Here is a 22,606-nt window from a genome sequence, read left to right as displayed (position 1 = left end):
ACTTCAGTCTGTGACACGAGAAACCACCAGAGTTCTCCTCATCAGGATGAAGTTAATTCATTTTTACTAATAAGGCAATTAAATATGTTTTAAAACAGCTTGGCAATGCCATGCAACAAATTATGTTTAGCCTGTGGAAGGTACATCACTTACATTTTTAGCTTTGTCCTATTATAGGGGTAACTAAATAATTGCAACAGTGCCCAAATGATTTTCTCAATACTAACATAGCAATTTAAAAAAAAATTTTTTATCTTTGCTACATGGCAATAAGAAATATATACTGTCAATATAGCTTATGTGTAACTAATATGGTGTCTTGCTTATCTTGTCAAATCAATAATTAAAATGCTCATTGTTCAGTAACTGTCAGCGTCACACTTAAACTTTTCAGCTATTGCCATTTTGCTGCCCAGTTAACATACCTGCTTGGTCTGTGTTTAGTTACAGCTTGGAGGGCCTTGCTGCTGACGTGGATAATGAGAAAAGCCCATCTAGCGCTCATGACTCCTCCTCTGTTGCTGACACCAGCAAGCGAACTGGAAGATCAACATATGAAGGAGAGGATCGCGGATCCTTGATTTCCCTGACAGAAGAAGAGCAAGAACCTGATCAGAGGAAAAACAGATCTAAACTTGAGGTACATTATAGGGGACAAAAAATCTGATGTGTATGTTGTTCCAGAAAACGAAGATTAATCAGTCCTGGCAACGTTTTTAAGACTGTCCAGTGTTAATGAGCCTGTGCCCACTGTAGCCACAGTTTTGTGTTCTTAGCTAATAGTAGTGGAACCCGATGTGGTGTTCAGCTGCTGCATCCGTTTCAAGGTTCAATGTGCTGTGCATTTTCTGCACACCACTGTTGTAAACTGTGTATTTGAATTACTGCCAGCTTGAAACAGTCTTGCCTTTCTTTTGACCTCTCTCATTAACCAAGGGTTATATGCGCACATTTGCTGCTCCATGGATATTTGTTTTTTACTTCCTCCACTAGAAGGCACAGGGACAACTCTGAGTATAACCTGGAGAAGGAGAGTCTGGGCACCAAACGGTTAAGGCAAATTACCTACAAGCCCAGGCTCCTTTCCTCTATACCGCGGTCCCAGGCACTGGATCTCAGGGCCTGATTCTGACCCGCTCACAAGCGGGTCGGTGGTGCCCAAATGCGCATGCGCACTACGAAGGCGCCTCCGTCGTGCGCATGCACGAGACCCGAATAATGACGGCCAAGACGCCGTCAAGGGTCTCGTACCAAAGGGGGCTTGCTGTCGATGGTGATTGACAGCACGCCCCCTTTGGTGGGCGTGCCGTGGGCGTGGTTGCCCAGACGGAGGCGTTCCCATGGGAACGCCTACCGTCTGGAGCCGGCCCCACTGACATCACTAGTGATGTCAGTGGGAGTGCTTTTGGGTCTGATAGAGCCAAAAGCACTCCTGGGCTTGCGGCAGCGAGACCCTACCGCAGGGTCTCGTCGCAAGCCCGATGGGCGCGATGGTCTTGACCATCGCGACCATCATTGTGGCCGCTCACTATAGCTGTGGGTTGTCACCCACAGCTATGCGAGCGGCCAAGAGGCCGCTCCAAAAAGGAGCAGGGACGGCCCTGGTTCAGAGCGGCTCTGAATCAGGGCCTCAGTTTTAAGTTTGGTGCCGGCAGGAGCTGGGCATCGGTTATTAAGGGGGCTATTTTAGATAGTCCTCCAGTTTTATTTATTTTATTTATTTTCTACTTAGTTTACTTCTGAATGGGCAGTGGAAGGCGTCCTATAGGACTCCCCCACTGCCGCTCCGCCACCTCAGTGGCGGTGGCCGCAGCACTGGCGGCTGACTGGATTGAAGGCAAGACGGCTCCCTGTGGTACAGAGGCTCATTCCCACCAATTTCTCTCGCAATTGCTGCATACGAAAGACCATTTTCACTTAACACCACAATCCTGGATCACGTCGCTGTGCTGCGGTCTTGAAAAATAAAGGATACCCAACAAAATACTGATAGGGTGAAAATCCCTGTGTACTTATGATGTTACTGTCCTAAGTGTTGTTTTCACGGCATAACTTCCCTTGTAATGCAAATATTGTACCTCAGTTTATTGTGTTGAATTCAGCATTAAATTTCCTTTCATTTGATATATGAATCATTGCACTGCGTGAAGTGTAATAGTTTTTCTAAGCATTCGAAGTTGAAAAACATTCAAATTTCAAAAAGTGTCCGCAATTTTGGCCACCACTGTGTATGTATATATATTTTATATATATATATAGTGAAAATGAGAGGACCCAGCGCCAAAAGATAATACACACCCTTACTCAGTTCAATAAAGAAAATTTCTTTTTATAAAATACTTTTCAGTCAGAAATAAATATATAAAACGTGTTTCTTATAAATATATATCTTTTTAAAATACAAAATCGTGTGTATATAGCACTCCCCTATAGTATGGGTGTCCGCTCAAACAGAAAGAATACAACAGTGGTGATCTGTTGTTGATAAAAATGTGTAAAAATTGGATCTGTTTCAGAGCGTCTATGTGCTAAACAAAGTGCCGTGCATAAATAAATAATGATAAAAAGCTAATTCAAGTAAATCAGAAAATCGTGTAGTATTTATACCATAAAGTGCATAGTGCGGATATGAAAAACTTAGTCTTTATTATAAAACAATGCTACCCCCTAATAGAGTGCAAATAGTGTGGACAATCAAAACTGTTTTCTGACTAAAAAAATTATTTATTTTAAATAAAAATAAAAAGACAAGATAAGTAAATATATATGGTAAACAACTATAAATCACGTACTGTATACAATTATTTTATGTCTTTCAAAGACATATATAAGAGCTTTTCAAATAAATATGCAAATACTGTAGTAAAAAACATCACAAATGGTATATAAACAGAGGCTCTGAGGCTTATCTGATATATTGATAGTTCATGAGAGGTAAGAGGAGATGTTAGTTGTAGGACTGCTTTTGTATAATCCAAATAGATAGAAAAATAGAGAGCAGTCACCAGGGTCTTTGTAGAAAGCTAGTTTATTCACAGAGAATTAATACATACTCCTTCAGTCAACGTTTTCGGTCACAACACATGACCTTCATCAGGGCAGGAGCCGGTACTACTTCAACAAAGTCAGCTACCCGGGTGCACTTCCAAAGGGCAAACAAGGATTCCCACAATATACAGGATTGAAGCAGCACTCCAAAGGGATTTCAGCATAGTGATCAATACAAGAAAAAAGTTTTTTATTCCAATGTTTGATACTCAAAGCTTTCTTCAAGAAAGCTATGAGTATCTGAAACATTTGGAATAAAAACTTTTTTTTTGGTATTGATCGCTGTGCTGAAATCCCTTTGGAGTGCTACCGCTATCCTGTGTGTGTGTGTGTGTGTATATATATATATATATATATATATATATATATATATATATGTATGTGTGTGTGTGTGTGTGTGTGTGTGTGTATATGTATGTATGTATATATATATATATATATATATATGTGTGTATATATGTCATACTAAGTTTAAAAGGCGGCATATTGTTTTTTTAAAATTAAGTCATAGTACTACCTATTTTAAACTGTAAACATTAATCAAGCACAGTCTGTTTTGTTGTGACTACATTTTTGTTCCTATCTCAGGAGGGATGTGGACATACTCGCTTTCGGGGATTTGTTTACTCCGGGTCAGTTTCTGCTCCTCACTTATCAAAGTCTATGTCGCTAACAGCAATCGGCAATCCGCTTGTGGAGAGTGAGTAAACGGAGTCATATTTTTTGTTATTTATAGGTGATGTTTTTCCAGGTATTGCATAGCTTCACTTATATTTGTGCATAATCACTGGCCACAGAGTACATTTATCTTGGGTTGGAAGCCCTGGTCCGTAATGGCGGTTGAACACTCCTCCTGCCCGTACTGATATCGGTGATCCCAGCTGTCTGTAACAGTGTAAGGTTCCCCTATAGCAGGGGTCAGGGAACTTTTTTACCTTTTACCCCAAAATATATTTAGATACGCTGACGTTACACCCTTGATTTGAAAGGAAGGATATCATATAGTAGTGCCCCCATAGTTATGCCCCTGTAGTAGTGCCCCCATAGTTATGCCCCTGTAGTAGTGCAGTAGTGCCCCCATATAATGCCCCTGTAGTAGTGCCCCCATAGTTATGCCCCTGTAGTAGTGTCCCCATATAATGCCCCTGTAGTAGTGCCCCCATATAATGCCCCTGTAGTAGTGCAGTAGTGCCCCCATATTATGCCCCTGTAGTAGTGCCCCCATAGTTATGCCCCTGTAGTAGTGCAGTAGTGCCCCCATATAATGCCCCTGTAGTAGTGCCCCCATATAATGCCCCTGTAGTGCCGCTTGTACAAAAAAAAAAAAAAAAAAACACTTGCCTTAATCCCCGCTCCTGCATCTGCCACTGTCCTGTCCACCCGGCTGCTCCTCGGAACTATTGGCGAGACGTCATGACGTCTCACATAGTGCGCATGGAGAGAGGCGGAAGCTGGAGTTCAGAAGAGAACTCCAGCCTCCGGCTAATGCTGCGCTACAGGGAAAGGAGCCAGGCGCCCGCTGGTAATAACATCTCAACGGGCATCCGGCTTGGAGTCTTCCTGCGGCACAGCCGGGCATGCATATGAATCATTCTATAATAAAATGATTCATATGCATGCCCGGCTGTCCGTCCATTACCCCCAGGAATTAAATTTTTACCCCATGTGTTGTAATTTACCCCTGTTCCCTGACCACTACCCTATAGGGATATATATGGTTTGACTACGTTGTTTTTTTTTTAGGTCCAGGGCAACTAATTTATCGGGCCGCTACCAATAAAACTTTCAGTAAGCTGTCCTGGCAATGTTATTAAAAGTATAATGTGTAAATACTTCCAGCACCACAAATGTGTTAAACACACTGTAGTTCAGCTTACACCACACAGAACCCAAGTTCACATATGCAAGAGTGTCCCCGCTCTGGTGAGGTAGCTATGTGTGGTGGCCCCTGGGCGACCTCCCCGGATGCCCTGCTGTTAATCCAGCTCTGGGGATGTACACTGAGCCGTTTGGTTCATGGCTTTTTTTTATCGCCAGCACACTGGGTTCATAATGCAAAAGTGTGAAGTACTCTGCAGCTGGAGCATGACTCCTGGGCTGAAATACACTGTGATAACTATCAGTAGACAAACCCATCATATTTAGTGGTAAAGGTTATGCCAGCTAGCTTTCCCTTCTGAAGAACTCACCAATACATGTATGTATTTATCCTTAAATACAGTAGAACCTCTGTTTCCACCCCTAACCATGCATACTTTCTGTTTCTGCAGTGTCACATTTTTTGACAAATTCCAGGAAATAATCCTCACTTGAATTGCTTGATAATGTTTTGGTTCATTGACTTAAAATAAGGATATTCGTCTACTAAATGAGATTAAGTGCATGCACAATCCTCTGCCCTGTGTAATGCAACTACATGGTATGACATGGGTAGTTCCCCAAGATGGTCCTGGTCTACAGATTGATGACATTTAGCTCCTAGAACGTATTGGGTGTTTTTTATGAGTTGTGCAAGCTTACAGTGACCCTGTAATTTAATGTAATTCTGCAATCGATTGAAAAAGGGAAAGATTTTTATACACAATTGATTGCAAATTGCAGAATTGCCGCAATCAAATGCTGTTGTATGGGGGCCTTTACATCTCTGCACAGTTCTACAGTCTTCTTTCTCTGGAAAATGAAAGTGGTTCCTCACCTTTAGAGAAGCCTGTACCATTCTTGTTCCTGTACAAATATTGTAGTCTGGAGAGGAATTTAAAAAAAAATCCCCCTAAAAGAAAATTTAGTGTCAGCATCTCTGGAGTGCGATCAAAATTACTAGATGTTTTATTGTCTTGAACGCAAAAGTAATCTGCCCCTTGTGATTAAACAGCCACAACCCTGTGGACAGGTGCTGTGACTGTCCATTGCCAAGCCACAAATTACTTCTGCTTTAAAACTACTTCTGATTCAGGACAGCTTGAAAATCCTCTAATTATGGTGAGGGGCGTTCTTCATTTTTGGGACGCTTTTTCATTAAGTGGAAGGTTATCTCCCAACTTGCAAACAGTCTGTGTGCAGCGCACGTGTTGTTTTTGTTTGTCTTTACCTTTATTGCTTTTTAATTTCATAAAAGTGTACATACAAAGTAGATTCTACTGAAATACTACAGAAGCATCTATGACACGGACAGAATGCTAAATACATAAACAGCAAACAAGAAATATACACATCCATACGTCAACTATTAGTATCTGTATCAACAGTGTAAATAAAATATTTTGTTTTACTCTTACACTACCAAACTTTCAGGTTTGTTTGATTCTTTGGGCAGATGGATCTGGATACAGCACTTTCAGACCATAGCTAGCCCATCTAGGTACATACGTAGTGCCATACATACACTAGTATTGATATCTTGTAATTGCTTAATTTATATAAAAATTGAGAACAGCATGAACAAGTGTTAAAATGATAGAACACCTCAATAATTTGTAGTATAAAGTATAAACTCCATTTTGTTCAGTGTTTTCTAATGTCTAGACATGAACCGTTCTAAACTCACTGCATGGTCAGCATGTTTCCTCTCTTTGTCATGTGATGCATTAGTAATATTGTCATTGGCATCTCACCCTGGAATTGCCTGTACATCCATATATTTTCTTACAGTTCGTAACACACAGACCGCGCCTCTGCTTCTGTCGGCCTCTGTATTTTTCTTGCTTGCCTTAAACATGCATGCTCTAATGTCTGCTGTTAACCCACTTCTCAGCCCAGGGCCGGACACGACCAAGGAGGCGAATATCCTTCTCCTTCAGCATCTCTCCGCTTATTCCTAAGTCTAAGCATGTCTTTTCTATTGGCTCATCGTCCAGCGAGGATGAGTCAGACTGTAAGTAAATACGGCCACCACAAAGCACTATCTTCCTCAGCATGATCCCTGCACTCTCATTCATGTGTGTGCTTTGCCTGCTTGTGCATGAACATTATGTTGTGTTATTCAGGTTAACGACCATGAGAGGTTTTTCTTCATTAGTAATGGGCTCTCTAGTATCTTCCATATTCTTCTGTAAACATGATGATAATCTGTATGATTTTGCTTGGAAACATTCTAGTTACATATTTGTGTTCACCTAGATCTCTTGTGTATTCGCCAGGAAGCCTTTTTGTGCTACATAGCTGTTGAATGTAACTATTCACAATGCAGCAGTATAGAAAATCCTCACCGTTGCTACACATCACAGTATAATCTCTTATACAGTGCCACGCTTCCAATCTCACGCAGCCACGGCTGGTGACTTTTACAAACTGTTGATTAACATATATTAAGCTAATTTTTTTTTCTATTTTCTGTAACCTTTTCAGGTTCACGGTCCTTAAATATCACCAGCAACTCTCTGGCTTTGAGGTAAATGAACATATATTGCTGCCCTCTTGTACACCAGATATATCATCTTAGGAAAGAGCTGGCACTGGAAACAAGAGGTCAATACCTTTATGATGGGGCTGACACTAAAACATGTTAGGACAATAATGCAGTTACTGTAAATGGAGGTACAGTTCTAATCATAATTATTCTTTATGAGAACATGGTTGCAAGCTTGTAATTTGCTGCCATCTTGACAAATCTTTCCCCAATATCCTGTTAATATAAACATGTGTGTGATGCTTCATCCCCATAGGAAATGGTGTTTGCCCCCTGGGCAAAATGTTGATGTGTCTTACACAATATCTTACAGCAAAAGGTATATGATAAAGTAACTTACAACTAAATTAAATAGGTTGTTCCTTTTTCACATTTTATTCTCATCTTGTAGTTTAATAAACATTAATGATCCAGCAGGGGGCAACATGCACCTGATGACTATTACCATATTATTAAGTCCAGGAATTGGGTTATATGGAAGTGTTCAGAGTTTTGTAGAAAATGTTGAAGAGTCCTGTGAAAGAGCCGTTCCTCAGATAGATCCAGCACCTAGTGATTTTGATATATCACAATTGAGGGAGGAATTCAATTAGCTGTGAAAAACGTCTTTTCGTACGAATAAATGCTTAACGTACATTCCTTTTAGCCGCTGTTTCTTGGTGTACAAATTCTGCATAGGATTTTGTGCAAATTTCTTTTCACCTCCTCCTGACCAGTTGAAGAGTTGGGGAAAATAACTATTTTAATCTAGAAATGTTGGGACTTGGTTCAGAACCACTGGGACACCCTCCTTACGGACTAATTAGTCAAAATTTATTTTTTAATTGATTTAATTTGGACGATAATGATGTCATTATTGGGGGTGATAAAGTGCAGGAAAATGGGTTGATTGAGATATATGGGGGTGCTGTATGAATGGGACAGGTGTTTTAGTGGATGTTAGTGGCATATTTTGAACGTTTAAAGGCACACATCCACTAGACGATTAAATTGAGCGATAACTAGATCATTATCATTCGATAATTGTTCAATAATTGTTTGAAAATCGTTTGCAGATTGTTTAAAAAAAATGTCTAAAACGACCAGTGATGCACACTCCCGCTGGTCGTTTAGACATCTATCATCGTACAAATATGTTGTACAACCTGACGTTCAACGTGTTTGCAGATGATTTATGTACCTTCACTGAACGACTGCTCGTTCAGTGCAGGCACATCACAGACAGACTAACGACTGCATGATTACAATGTTGTAATAGTGCAGTCTTTTGCCTGTCGTCTAGTGGATGTGTGCCTTAAGTGTCCTTAAATGACATAAATATATACTTACAGGCATTTGTATGCACCTACAATTTAAGTAGAACATTTATTTTGTCAAAAAACACTTGCGTTCCTAACATTGAGGGCGATTCAATTGACCAGAATGTTAATAATGCTAGGATGTTGGTCCTGGAGCTATTAAATTTTAGCCTGACTTAAGTCGGAGAATACCGGTTCTCGTGACTAAAGCAGAGTGTTTAGTTGCTAGAACCGGCATTTTCGGACTAAACTGGTGGCCTCGAGAAGCCAGAAAATAGCCTCACGGCTGGCACTTTAGTTTAAATTTTCCTTGCACCCTCAGGAGGGAGCAAGAAGAAATTCTTTAGTCGCCCTAACAGCTCGCTGCAGATGCTATTACCAATGCGCTGAATTGAATCGCCCTCATTTAAAAAAAATGCACATAACAGCCATTTGACATAATTTAATAACCCCAAAAACTTTTATTAGGGCCACTAATACACTCTTTTGGGGCTCCTAGCATATTTCCCTATTTTCACCTACACAAAAGCAGCAAGAGTTGAAATCAGTATGAAATCCCGGCTAATTCAAAGCCGACAATATTTTCCCCGTCACCATAATGCCGATCTAATCAAAATACTGACATTTAATAGACCGATCTGGACATTTTACCTTCAGATAATATATATAGAATTGATTTCCCGACAGGTTTGCAATACCGACATAATTGATATATTGAACATCTTGATACCGACAGGTTAGAATACCGATATATTACATCACCAACAATCTCCAAATACTGATTGCTCAGAATACCGGCAATATAAAATTACCGACAGACATATTACCGACATCACCAAAATACCTACAAACATTCCAACAAATGAAATCCCGACAACATATACAGTAAATACCAAAAAATGAAATTCCGGCAATAAACATATATACCGGCAAATGAAATCCCGACAACATATATACCTACAATGGAAGACCTGCAGATATAAAACCAACAGCCCGAGCCAGTCTTGGTTTTGGAAAAACGGGACAAAACGAGTAGGGATCCCCTGTAATTTCCAAAACCTGCACCGCACTCTTTCTAGCGGCGGGGTAATGCCACATTTGCCGGTATATATGTTTATTGTTGGAAATTAATTTTTCGGTATTTATATGTTGTCGGGATTTCATTTGTCTGTATGTTTGTGTAGGTATTTTGGTGTTATCAGTAATTTTATATTGCCGGTATTCTGAGCCATCAGTATTTGGAGATTGTCGGTGATGTAACATATATATTTTGTGTTGGTATTTTCATTACCGGCAATATGATGATGTGTGTCGGTATATTGACTGCCGGTATCATTATATCGGTAATGTTTACTGTCGGTTTTTTTATATTGTCTGTATTGTGCATATCGGTATTTAGGTCATGTCGCTTTTTACCTGTCCAGTTTACGTTGTCGGTGTTGTGTGCATCTGCATTTCATCCACCTGTTTCATAACTACATCTCCCAAGAGTTATCACAAAATTAACGCACGGTAGGTGCGAAGACTTAACCTGCAATAAGTTGACACTTTTTTGCGGCTACTTTAATTCCCCTTTTTGTATTATTGTAATTGTTGCAGCACTTTTCCCGCTTTGGTAAGGAGTAATCTCTGAGACGACGTTGTAGGTGAAATGAAACATAATAGCAATTAAATTTTTCAATGTGTCTTAAAGCATATCTGAGGAAGGCTGCAATCACATGCCTCCAAGTCCCCCTCGTAAAGACTCAGAAGGAAAAGGTGGGACGAAAGTGAGCCGCACGTTTAGCTACCTCAAGCATAAAATGTCCAGCAACAAGAAAACTAAGGTAGGTTAAACTTCATCAAGTAAATTGTATTTCTGAATTATTTCATAGGATTATGTGGCAATAACTGTCTCCGATGTTGCTATCTGCAGTGATGTAATTCTCTATAAATATTTGGAGTGGGGCAGTGGGTGTAAAAATAATAGAGGGGGAAGTACTTCCGGGAGCATCTGCACTGGTAAGGATAAATGCTGTTCTGAGTTTGAGAGATTATAATATTTTGGAGGGGTTTTTTAGCAGCGTAAAATAGGTGTTGTGATTGTAAACATAATATGAGGCTCTACTTATACTCCTTTCACACTGGCCCAATAACCTGGGTTATTGCCGGGTGAACCTGGGACTAGGTGCAATTTGAATACTCCACTAAAAAATATCCCGGGTCGAGCAATACAGCACTTCAACCCGGGAATCGAGCAGGGTTGAACACGGAGACCCCCGGTTGAAGTGCAGTGTGAACGGGCCCTACCCGGGTTATTCAATAAAAAAAGATGGCTTCTACATTTCTCTATGTACATATGTGCCTTACAGGGTCTTTAAAGGCTGATTTGGAGGATTTTTCCAAGTTTTGGCTACAAGGCTCTTTGCAGTCACTATAATATAGGACATCTGTTTTCAGTGCGTCTGCAGAAATTCTGGTGAAGACAACATAAGAGATCCAGGGATCTTTTTATAAATGAGTTTCAAGCATAGAAGGCAGGAGATCCTAGGGCACTATTATGAGTGTAGACTGCCACATGTCTTATGATGCTGTAACATAGAGTACAATGAACAGCAGGTTCATACAAAGAATGCTTGCATTGAGAGCCATTAACACAATGGGAGTGATAATGCTTTACTTTCTGCACTTTGAAAACCGCTTTGATTGGAAAAATTCTCTAATATTTTGACATTAAAGAAATAGAATTTAGGCTTTTTCTAAAACAATAGTAGTATTCACTGCGATTTCTGTGTATATAGCTATATTATTGTTATGCCAGTGACTTTTTACGGCAGTGTGCTGTAAATCGGTATTTTGCTCCATAATCTCTGATTAGCTGTATTGTGTCCAGACGCTGTGCGGTATTCATAGCGGTCTCTTTACCTTTAGAAACGGGACATGTGGTCTGCATTCTGCATCGTTTATTTTCTCTCTTTATTTGCATTCTTGGTTGTGTTAAAGCACAGTGTTGTACCAGTAATAATATTACATGAGGCCTGTGCCATTACATCACACACCTCCCACACATTCACAAACATTGTGTTAGAGGAATATGGAAGGATGTTGAGCATGGACATGTTGTATTTATCTTACCACAGATGGCAATTATGCAAGCTGAGCCAGTTCTCTTTTTGTGTCTGATAGTACATGAAGCTTTCGCTTGAAAACAAATCTACTCTGCCGGGGTGTAAACAGTAACACACTCACAAGCACACTGCACCCAGGAATTATAGCATGGGGACCAGTTTATGAAAGGTCACATTTTTGCTGTTAGAGAGAAATTACGCTTTGATCATATATAAATGGACCCCATAGTCTTATTTTGCTGCTGTACAAAGATCTACACACATTATTGTCAGAATTCTGTGGGGAGCATTCACGATACCTGGCCCACAGGTAATTAGAAAAAATGATGTAACACATAGTAACCAATCAGATTCACTGATTACCTGTGTACCTGATTTCATACATGCCTCTTATTTGGTTATGGAAGTGACTATTCAAAGAGGATTCTTAGAAAATGTCAGGATCAATGTGTTCAAGCCTAAAAAAAAAGTCAACTACCAAAAATTAGCAATAATATGTGCGCATGTATGTGTGTGTATATATATATGTGTATATATATATATATATATATATATATATATATATACAGAAAGAGAGAAAGATGATATTTTCTTTTTGTTCATATATTAAAATATAATATAAATGGGAAAACATGCCAAAGGTTTATTTTTTCTTTCCTTGTAGCCTTAATGATCCATAGTGACAGCAAGTTTGACAGATGAGCTTTGAAAGCATTTGTCTAAACTTGCCTTGCAATGTCATCGCTCTATTTAGCATTCATATTGCATAGATCTCTAATTATATGATAGGTATACACACCCATAATTGACTTAACCTTATGTCTTAAGCCAGCTTGTTCTATACAAAACATGGACCTTTATATGTTTCAATGTTTTTGAGGCTGGAATTTTTTTTTCCCCCAAAAAATCATAACATCTGTTCCGTTTCACTTTGTTTTTCCTCCCCTCTCTGGCTGAGCTCCACTTTTAAAATTCCATATTTCTATTTTGCAGAGTCAGTACTGCATCGTGATTGCTTTTCATTTTGTTTAGTCGAGAAAGCTTTAGGTCGGAATGAAGTAAAGCAGAAAATATTAGCACAGTTGTGGTTTATTAGAAAAAATAGAAAAAGCAGAAGTCAAGTTTTTCTTTACTTCCTTCCTTGCCCCAAGTTGCCGGATGAAGAGAAGTGTACTCTGGTCAGCTGTCATGTTGGTGCAGCTTAACTAGTGTCTGTATTTGTGGGTTACTCTCGAGGTGCAAAATGCCATGGAGCAAATTTATTGACGTGCCTCAAATTAGGATCATATTTGTAGGATCCAGACATGGTGAGGTAAGGATGGAAGGAAGCACGCGTTGTTAGATGTTATGCGCTAAATCAGCATCATCCAATAAGCTGCTTTTGTTCTTTATATAATGGCTGCTATTTGGAACACCCTCTTCACCCTATGGACTTTTAGGAGTATGTATTCTTTGGTGAAGTAACGCCCACTGCTGAGTGCTTTTCACTAGTGAAATAAAAACAAAAATAGAACTTGTTTTTTAGTTGTCTGCTCAGAATATTCAGATATATTTTTGGAACCTCAGAACTATATTTGTGCCAGGTTGACATCCGCAGTCTGCAGGTTTGAAATGTCTATTTCAGGATTTCAAGGTAGCAATTTGTTATTTCTGAATAAAGTTGGTTTATATAATTACCAAGGTATACTTTAGTAACTGGAGCATTTTTCTTTATTTATTGCACGCTAGATTTTGTAAACATTGGAAAAGGATCAATCCATGGTGACAATGTATAGACTTTATTGTGACAGTAATCCCTTGTCTAACACAATGCAGTATGTGGTCATTATAGAGTCCTAGAAACATAGAATTTGATGACCTTAAAGCACATTCGTCTTTTATGTTTTTCAGTTATCTTTTGTGGAGGGGTTTGGGGGAGTGATTTGTGTTTTGTATTTCATAGTAACGACTTTTTTTAATGTATCATATACACAGTTTGTGTACTTACTAAAGTTATTATGCACTAATTGAACGCTATCGATGTCAGCTAGTCTAACTACAGGGAAGTGACTGTACATTTCAGTTGTTTTATCGTCATCCTGTGCTCTGTATAACCATTATGGATTTGCTGGCAGACGCTCTGCATCTTATTCTCTACAGAGTTTGTGTCTGCACATAAAGCATAAATATTTTTTTCCTTTGAGAACCTAATTCTTCGTGTTCCTCAGGAAAAAGAGAAAGAGAAAGATAAGCCAAAAGAAAAGGACCCGAAAGAAAAAGACAAGGATAAGAAAACAGTCAATGGACATCTGTTTAGCTCTATACCAGTGGTCGGTCCCATTACCTGCAACAACTGCACCAAGACCTTCACCCATAAAGATGGGTATCTTTGTGCAAGTAAGTGGCCATGTGTTTGTACAACTGTTTTTTTTTTCAATATCACATCTGTAGGTTTTGAAGCTTCTCATCATGAGTTAGTAAGTCTATTTTTATTTAAAAAAAAATTGTGTTTGTTTTTAAGGAAATGGTTTCTCAATGCACCCATGACTAATCATTTCCCCTTCATTTATCAAATTTGTGTATATACTGTACATGTTTTTGTTTAACTCCTAATTTGGGTACAACGCTCAAGACCTCTAATTGTATACACCTACAGATGTGTCCTCATACACTGTTGCCGCAGTAGCACCTAACATCCTTTCTCGGCGAGCCAGGTCACGTGCGACTTGTGCCGAGCGTCTTTTTTGCTCTAATGTGAGTTTTAGTCACAACGCAATATGACAAAACCGCTTCAAGAGACTGCACTGCTTAATTTGATATGACGCTTTCATATCTGTGTGCGACTGAGTCTGAATCTCTATGTGAAATGCTACCATGTAGCAGCCGCAGCTTTTTGTCACACCAAGTTCCATTGTGCAGATTTAGACTGGGTAGCATACAGGTATACAAGTGGTGCATATCAAATAAAGCAGTGCAGTCTCTTGAAGCAGTTTTGTCACATCACGTCTAGCACATTCAATCAAAAAGACACTAAAAATACACCTTTTGGCGAAGTGTATGAGGACACATCTGTATCTTGCATACAAAAGGTGGGCATTTTGTTGGCTGTATCATATTTATGATAATGTTCAGTGGGATCCGTTGACGACATTGAAGCACAAATCCTTGAATATTGGTTTATCTCTCAAAATGGCAGCCTCCACTGTGACTAGGCAACAGGTGCACTTAAAACCAGGAGAATTTGAGTTTGTTGTTTTGAGTTCTTATGCAATCATTTTAATATTTTGTTTTCCTTTTGGGTCACTTAATCATCTTAATAATTTAATATTTTTGAATATATTTGCATATTTGGTGAACATTAGTTGTGTTTTGGCAAAGGCTAAAAACATGGCCCATCGGTCAATCTGTGGGTACACAACACAACACAAGTGATATTTAATTTTAGTATTAGATATTTTTCCATTGTATTCCTCATCCAGCGTGACTTCTGTACTGGTGAATCAGAGACTGAAATGAACAGTAACAGTCTGTACATATGTTAGTTGTAAGACATATTATTTGGATTGTGCAAGGTGTAAGACAGGTCTGGTTAGAGTTATGTAACCACTACTTTGATGCAGGTATATATTTAGCCCTGCGTGTGCTGCAGCTGTTTTGTGTTGTTATTATGATAGTCATTTTCCATGTTAAAGAACATCCGTGTCAAAGTAAGCCTAATGCTAAGAACATTTGCACAATAATTGTGTTCATGGATAGTTTGTAACAGGGTTTGTCATAGACATTATTCTCTGCCTAAAGGCTGATTGTTTTGTGAATACTTTGCTACACTTACCATCTAATTATTTTGCAGTAATAAATACTTAGTACCTACACCATTGCTAGTAGAATTTCAGTTCAAACAATCTTTTCATTGCTTACAAGTGTTGTTTTTGTATTGTGGTGTGGAGTCAACAACTCGTATCCTGTCAGTCATCGAGTGTCATTTTGCCCAGCACTCAAAGTAAAAAGCTAAGGAAACAGTGCATTTTATTGTCAATAATTATTCAGTGTAAGTGTTTTTCTCTTTGGTTATAAGGTATTGGTAATTTATTACAAAATAATAAAGTTTCTGTTTATTTGTTGAAAAATATTTAGTCCCATGATCATTTAAATACAATGTGGTATAGAAAATGTCCTGATACATTGTTACACAATTGTGGTGTATAAAGTTACCAGAAGCTAAATCAATTAGTCCCATCCATAAAGTTAATTAGTTTATTACTACTTTTAACTTTTTTTTTTTTAATGTTTGTAATCCGTGTTCTATTCCTTTATTTTGATACCTTTGAAACTTATATGTCCTAACCCCCCCATCGTTTTGCAACTATCACCCACACTACTGCTGTTAATGCCACATAATCCTAGGATCAGTGATGATGGGACTTTCCCTGGATGTTGATGCAGGGATATCGCTATTTGACACTATGGTATTATCACTAAATTCTTTTATCCCATAAGCATCCCACCTTACTGATGTTAGTGATGGTTGAGTCAGTTATGTTAGTTAGCTATAGGATAGAGACAAATGTACAGACAACCAGCCTCTCCTGGCACACCTGTTCCCATGAGACTTTGCTAGCATCTTTTTCTTTTCTCTCAAAACTGCATCTAAGTCGCAATGCTAATTGGATATGTGACACCAGTATATCTGTGTGCAACTGAGACTCTCAAAGTGATATGATGTAACGGCTGCAGCTATTTCTCTCACCAATGTTCTGTTTTCAGTCTCAGTCGCACACAGATATACAAGTGTCACACATCAAATTAATCAGCGCAGTCTCCTGGTGCGTCCTAGTCACATCACATTGACACTTAGATGCTTTTTCATAGAAACAAAAGAAGCCCAACGCTAGCAGAGTGTCACGGGACCAGGCGGCTCACTCACGCCAGGCATATCGCGCTGTATGGCATATTAAGGCTCGATGAGAAAGGACACATCTGTACATTAAATCATTGCTTCTTAAACTTTCTCAGATACTGGCATCCTAGAATCTCTTCTATCTTTTGTTAGCAAATTCCTTATTTAGTTAAATTATACACAATTGAAGTCTTAAAAACTCTAATTACATACCCCTTATATATTATATGCTCACACATTAAGGTCTCTTTGGTAGTGTCTTTTAATATCAAGGACGGTAATAACTCAAATTGTCAATATTAAACCCTGGACATCCATCTACTACGAAGCCAAACTCCCAGTATACAGATGTGTCCTATGACCTATCCCTTTTGTGCTATATAGTGCTAGATGCTTGCTATTCACTAATAGTTCTTAGGATTAGTATTATTGTTGCAAAGACATTTGTCAGAAAGTAACAGATTAACGCATAATATGAAAAAGTTATACGGAGAGACTAAGAGCTGTATTCAATATGAGCCGAGCCGCGATACTTTTTCGCGACCCGGACTTTATGCCTACGTCGCCTGTTTTGCAGGCGGAAAAGTATCGCAGCCGTCCCTGCTTTACCCCGTATTCAATATGGAAGTACACGAAAACGGGACCTGGTGAAACTTGAACAGACGGAAAGTACTGTCAGTTTTGGGGAAATCAGCCTGACACCCCCCAAAAGATGCTTTGACATGGGGGGGTTAGCTATGGTACCCACCGATTTGGCTTGCTTAAACTATTTTGGTGTTTTTAAACGGGCTCAATAGCTGCTAAATAGTGTTTTTTTCTATACGTGTTGCAGAATAGTATTTAGGAGGTTTTTTTCAAGAAAATAAGTTATCCCAGCAAATTTGGGGTACTTGGAAATGGGGGTCAGCATATTTAAAAGTTGCTAAAGTGAAGTTGAAAAAATCGTGAAAAATCCACCTGTCACAAACACCTGCAATAAAAAAAACACTTATAAAAACGTGTTTATAATGACCCCCCCCCCCCCCCCAGAGTCAAGTTCGCTAGTTTAAGTTTGTACTCCAATATTTTTTTTTTCACCCCCTTTTTCAAAGTAATTTTTTGGGGTGTTAAAGTGTTTTTAAAAAAAAAAATTTGACACAGATTACCTTTGGGGGACTGCCTGAAGGCTGCACGGGGGTTCCTGCAACGTTGCACCCCAAAACCTCAATTCTGCACTTTTTTCCGCCTCCCATTCATAGGCGAAACTTTTCCGCCTATTACATTGCATTGACTTTCCGCCTACGCGGAAAGTCTTTCAAATTGAATACGGGGTAAAAGTCAAACAGGCGAAAATGACGTCATCGGCGAAAAGTTTCCGCCAAAAACACTCGGAAACTGACTTTTCGCCTCAAATTGAATACGGCCCTAAGTTACAATAACGGGGCTATTTGACGATATTTCAGGATAGGTGTATGGGAACACATCTGTAGTATTCAACTGGATATTTACAATATGACTCCCCTTAACACATTGTATTATGGCTGACAATGTATGTGGACTGTGGGTAGTGACCTCAGGAAGGAGCATATCCTATTAAGGGCATGAGTGGCTGGCTTGGGAAACTGTATGTAATGCAGTTTATCTATTACAAAGATACATTTATATTCTAATTCTGGATTTGAACCCCATGTTTATGACAAATCTGAGAGTTTAGTACAGTGGAAATCCCTATGTTGCTTTCTGAGGAATCATCTGCATTCCATTCTGTGTGTACATATCAACACGCTCTGCTCCTCCTTCCCTAAGTGCTTTGTTAAGCATGTAAGTATGTGGTACAAGTAGCTGGCACAGAAAGTCTAGACAACACCTATTGTAGTGCACTCAGGTCACAGGAACAGTGACCCTGCAAACAAATGCCTCTGGTCCAAATCTACAGGGCTGGTAAGTGCCAAGATCTTCCATGCACTGGGTACAAAAGGATTTTGTGAAGATATTTTGTTGGTTTGGGCTATTGGATGAGTGTGATTTGCTCTAGCTTTGCTATTACGGAGCTTAAATGTCTTGGAATTGGTCCTGTTTTATGTCAGGGTGAAGTGGTACACACAAGCACGGGTTTGTAAAATTAATAGTGTAAGTACTTCCACAAGTAGGTTGTGTGTGCTCGGTACATGGGAGGCGCTGTGTATGAAAGAGGAAGTTATTCCTTATCAGTGAAGCTGGCCTAGCTTATTTTATGATGACATAGCACAGAAGGCATTTTTTCTGAGGATACAAGTTCATGTAAATCTCATGGAGAAGTCAGTGTACGCTGGGAGTTCCAGAGTAAAAACATGTTTTCAAGAAGTGACTGCAGTAAGTAAGGTAGGACAGTCCTGTTTTAGAATGCCGATGAGGAAACCTGCTACGTTTTTATTGTTGTTTGGAAGTGTGTATTTACCTGGGACAAATTATGTGTTATGAAGTGTGTATGTACAAGAGCTGAAAACTTTTTGATAGGTTTATTTATTTCACATTTTCTTCATTTGAAATCCATTTTGTCTGTATCCAGCTATATGAAAATGATGGAGTTTGAACTTTATCTGAGGCAGTTTTTGTCCAGTTAAATATCTGTTACCTGAAAACAAATGAACTGGAGGGAAGTGCTCTGTGGTTTCTGTATGTATGAATATATACCGGTGTACAGTGTATTTTGATGTACCCAAATGTGTATTTCCGATTCAATAATGTCACTGATGATATAGTAACTATATGCTATATACCAGGAAGAAAGTTCAGGTGGGCAATAGCTTAGGGTTGGGGGTTATTGAAGCCAAAGTCTGATTATAATGAGTAATAGCCACAGGCTGAGGCTTTATCCCTTACAGTAAAGACAGTCAATCTCATGTACTAATTATCAGGTGGGCAAAAACTGTAAGCAGAGTTTTCTATTAGAGTAACACAGTCCTTTCTTAATGATGTTAAGGATAACCTCCTCCATCACAGCTCTCACCACCTCCGCAATAAGGAACGCAGTATCAGGGTGATATGGACACTATGGGCCGTATTCAATTAGTTTAGCATCTGCAAAAAAGTCCAGCCTACCCGACTTTTCGCCTACATCGTGTGTTTTGGACGCGAAAACTTATTGTGCGTGTCCCGGCTTTTCATCATATTCAGTTGCAAAACAGGCAAAAACGGCAAGCAGTGAATGCAGAACAGGCGGAAAGTTCTGTCAGAATTGGGGGAATCACTCTGTACCCCAGAAAAAGATGGGCTGACTTTGGAAATGATTATGGTAGTTTAGTATTAACCCTAATTGAACTAGTTAGGGTACTTAAGTGGTGGTAATTGCTTGCTATCAGCGTCTTCATAAAAGTGATGAGGAATGGCATAAGGCAGTGTTTTTTGCAGCAAATAAGTAGTTCCATCAAATTTGGGGTGCTTGAAAATGGGTGCTAGCATCTTTTAATGTCTCTAAAGTGAAGTATTAGAAAAAGTGAAATTCCTTCTGCATACAATTACCTGCAATCCCAAAAACACTTGGCCCCTTCATAGAGCACCCCCAGAATCTTATTTTACTAGTTTTTGATGTTGTCCCCCCACTTTTTTCATTTTCGATCCAAATTTCTAAGGCTTTTTTTGGTGTGTTCCTGGTTTTTTTTTTCTTCTTTTTTGGGGTGAATTGTCCTTTGTACCAAGGGAGTGGTTTCCCAATATCTGCACCCCAAAATATAGATTTTACACTTTTTTTCACCTGCTATTCTGTGGAGAAAAAGTATTGCCTATATCAGTGCCTTGATTCTTCGCATAGGCGAAAACGGAATGGAATTGAATACAGAATAAAGAAAAAAAGGCGAAATTATCGCGAAAAAAAACACGCAAAAACGGCTTTTCGCACCTAATTGAATATGGCCCTATGTGGCATTGTTAGGTAAGAAAGACTTACTTACCAGAACGTGGTGTCTGCTGGTCCATCACCTTTCTGCATCCTCATCCGATGTGTGAGTAAGAGGCCCAAATATATAGAATATCACTGAGTCTTACAGCTCAATTGATTTACAAGCTACTTTAATAGAAAAAGGTTGATAACAAGGTTACCGATTAAATTGAAATCAGAAGGGCAAATGGCTGCTGGTATCCTCTCAGCCACCACCAGCCATTTGCCCTTGATAAAGTACTTATTAGGGACAAAAAGCGTTGGGATGGTAAACGGATTTTGCCATTGACTTTACATTTATATTTGTGATTTCATTTTAATCGGTAACCTTGTTATCACCCTTTTTCTATTAAAGTAGCTTGTAAATCAATTGAGCTGTAAGACTCAGTGATATTCTATATATTTGGGCCTCTTACTCACACATCGGATGAGGATGCAGAAAGGCGATGGACCAGCAGACACCACGTTCTGGTAAGTAAGTCTTTCTGCGTAGTGTCCATATCACCCTGATACTGCGTTCCTTATTCCTGAGGTGGTGAGATCTGTGATGGAGGAGGTTATCCTTAACATCATTAAGTAAGGACTGTGTTACTCCAATACAAAACTGCCTACAGTTTTTGCCCACCTGATAATTAGTACATGAGATTGACTGTCTTTACTGTAAGGAATAATGCTTCGGCCTGTGGCTATTACTCATTATAATCAGACTTTGGCTTCAATAACCCCCAGCCTCAAGTTATTGCCCACCTGAACTTTCTTTCTGGTACATAGCACACTAGGACACTCATTTGATGACTCGAATATAAGTTACTATATCATCAGTGACACTATTGACTCGGAAATATACATTTGGGTACATCCAGATACACTGTACACCGGTATATTCACACATATAGAAACCACAGAGTGCTTCCCTCCAGTTCATTTGTTTTCATTTATGTTAAGGAAGTTGGGACACTTCCCGAGGTAGCAGCTAGTGGTACATCAATATTCCCCACTCTGTGAGCGCTGTTCGCTTACATTATTCTAAATATTTGTTACGTACCTTGGTGCAAAGTGAGGTTTTTCATGTCCCTCGTTTTAGCAGTTGTCATATAGTAAAGTTCAAATCTATAAGAAGAGTGAAGGACTTTGTGAGGATGTGTTGTCTATTATAACATTTAATGAGGAGAGGGAGTACTCTGTGTGGTTGTGGTGTGCATTATAACATTTAATAAGTAGTGGGAGAACTCTGTGGTTGTGTTGTTATTATAACCTCTAATAAGAGTATTGTAACATCTAATAAAAAGCAGGAGGACTCAGATGTTACACTGCATCCACTAAGACCTTCTGCTTTTTATTAGATGTTACAATGTATCCACACAAATAAAATGCAGGAGGACTCTGTGGATGCGTTGTAACATCTAATAAAATGCAGGAGGACTCTGGACCTCATTCAGAGTCAGTCGCGAGCGCTCAGCGATTGCGACCAACTGACTCGATGTTTGGGTCCTGCACAGTGGGGAGTTTCCTGCTCGATCAGAGCAGGAAGCTCCCTGGGGCTTGCGGTTGCCGAGACCCAACCTTAGGGTCTTGTTGCAAGCCCCGATGGTCGCGATGGTGTTCACCATCGCGACCATCAACCTGGTCGGTTGCTAAGCTGTGGGTGGTAACCCACAGCTTAGCCAGCGACCAGGAGGCCGCACTAACAAAAAGGAAGCGGCCGCCCTCATTCAGAACGAGTGCTCGCTTCTTGCGAGCGCCTCTGAATGAGGGCCTCTGTGTGGATGGAGTGTAATGTCTAATAAAAAGCAGGAGGACTCTCTGTGGATGCAGTGTAACATCTAATAAAAAGCAGGAGGACTCTCTGTGGATGCACTGTAATATCTAATAAAAAGCAGGAGGACTTTGTGGATGCAGTGTAACCTCTAATAAAAAGCAGGAGGACTGTGTGGATGTAATGTGTATTATAATATCTAATAAGTAAACAGAGGACTT

The 22,606-nt window shown here is 39.4% G+C and overlaps 1 protein-coding gene across 1 annotated transcript in view; it reads left to right on the top strand.

The window, feature by feature from the left end:
• Positions 1 to 22,606, top strand: part of AKAP13 (A-kinase anchoring protein 13) — a 312,402-nt gene that overhangs the window by 249,237 nt on the left and 40,559 nt on the right. The window contains exons 15-19 of the mRNA XM_088452667.1: positions 445 to 640; positions 3,637 to 3,748; positions 7,393 to 7,435; positions 10,445 to 10,577; positions 14,066 to 14,234. Of these exons, the coding sequence (XP_088308793.1) occupies positions 445 to 640; positions 3,637 to 3,748; positions 7,393 to 7,435; positions 10,445 to 10,577; positions 14,066 to 14,234 (653 nt within the window). The remainder of the gene's footprint in view (positions 1 to 444; positions 641 to 3,636; positions 3,749 to 7,392; positions 7,436 to 10,444; positions 10,578 to 14,065; positions 14,235 to 22,606) is intronic.

This window comes from Taudactylus pleione, unplaced genomic scaffold (genome assembly GCF_031769625.1).
Source record: "Taudactylus pleione unplaced genomic scaffold, aTauple2 ptg000556l, whole genome shotgun sequence".
Lineage (NCBI taxonomy): Eukaryota > Metazoa > Chordata > Amphibia > Anura > Myobatrachidae > Taudactylus > Taudactylus pleione.
This window is presented reverse-complemented; position numbering and strand designations above follow the sequence as displayed.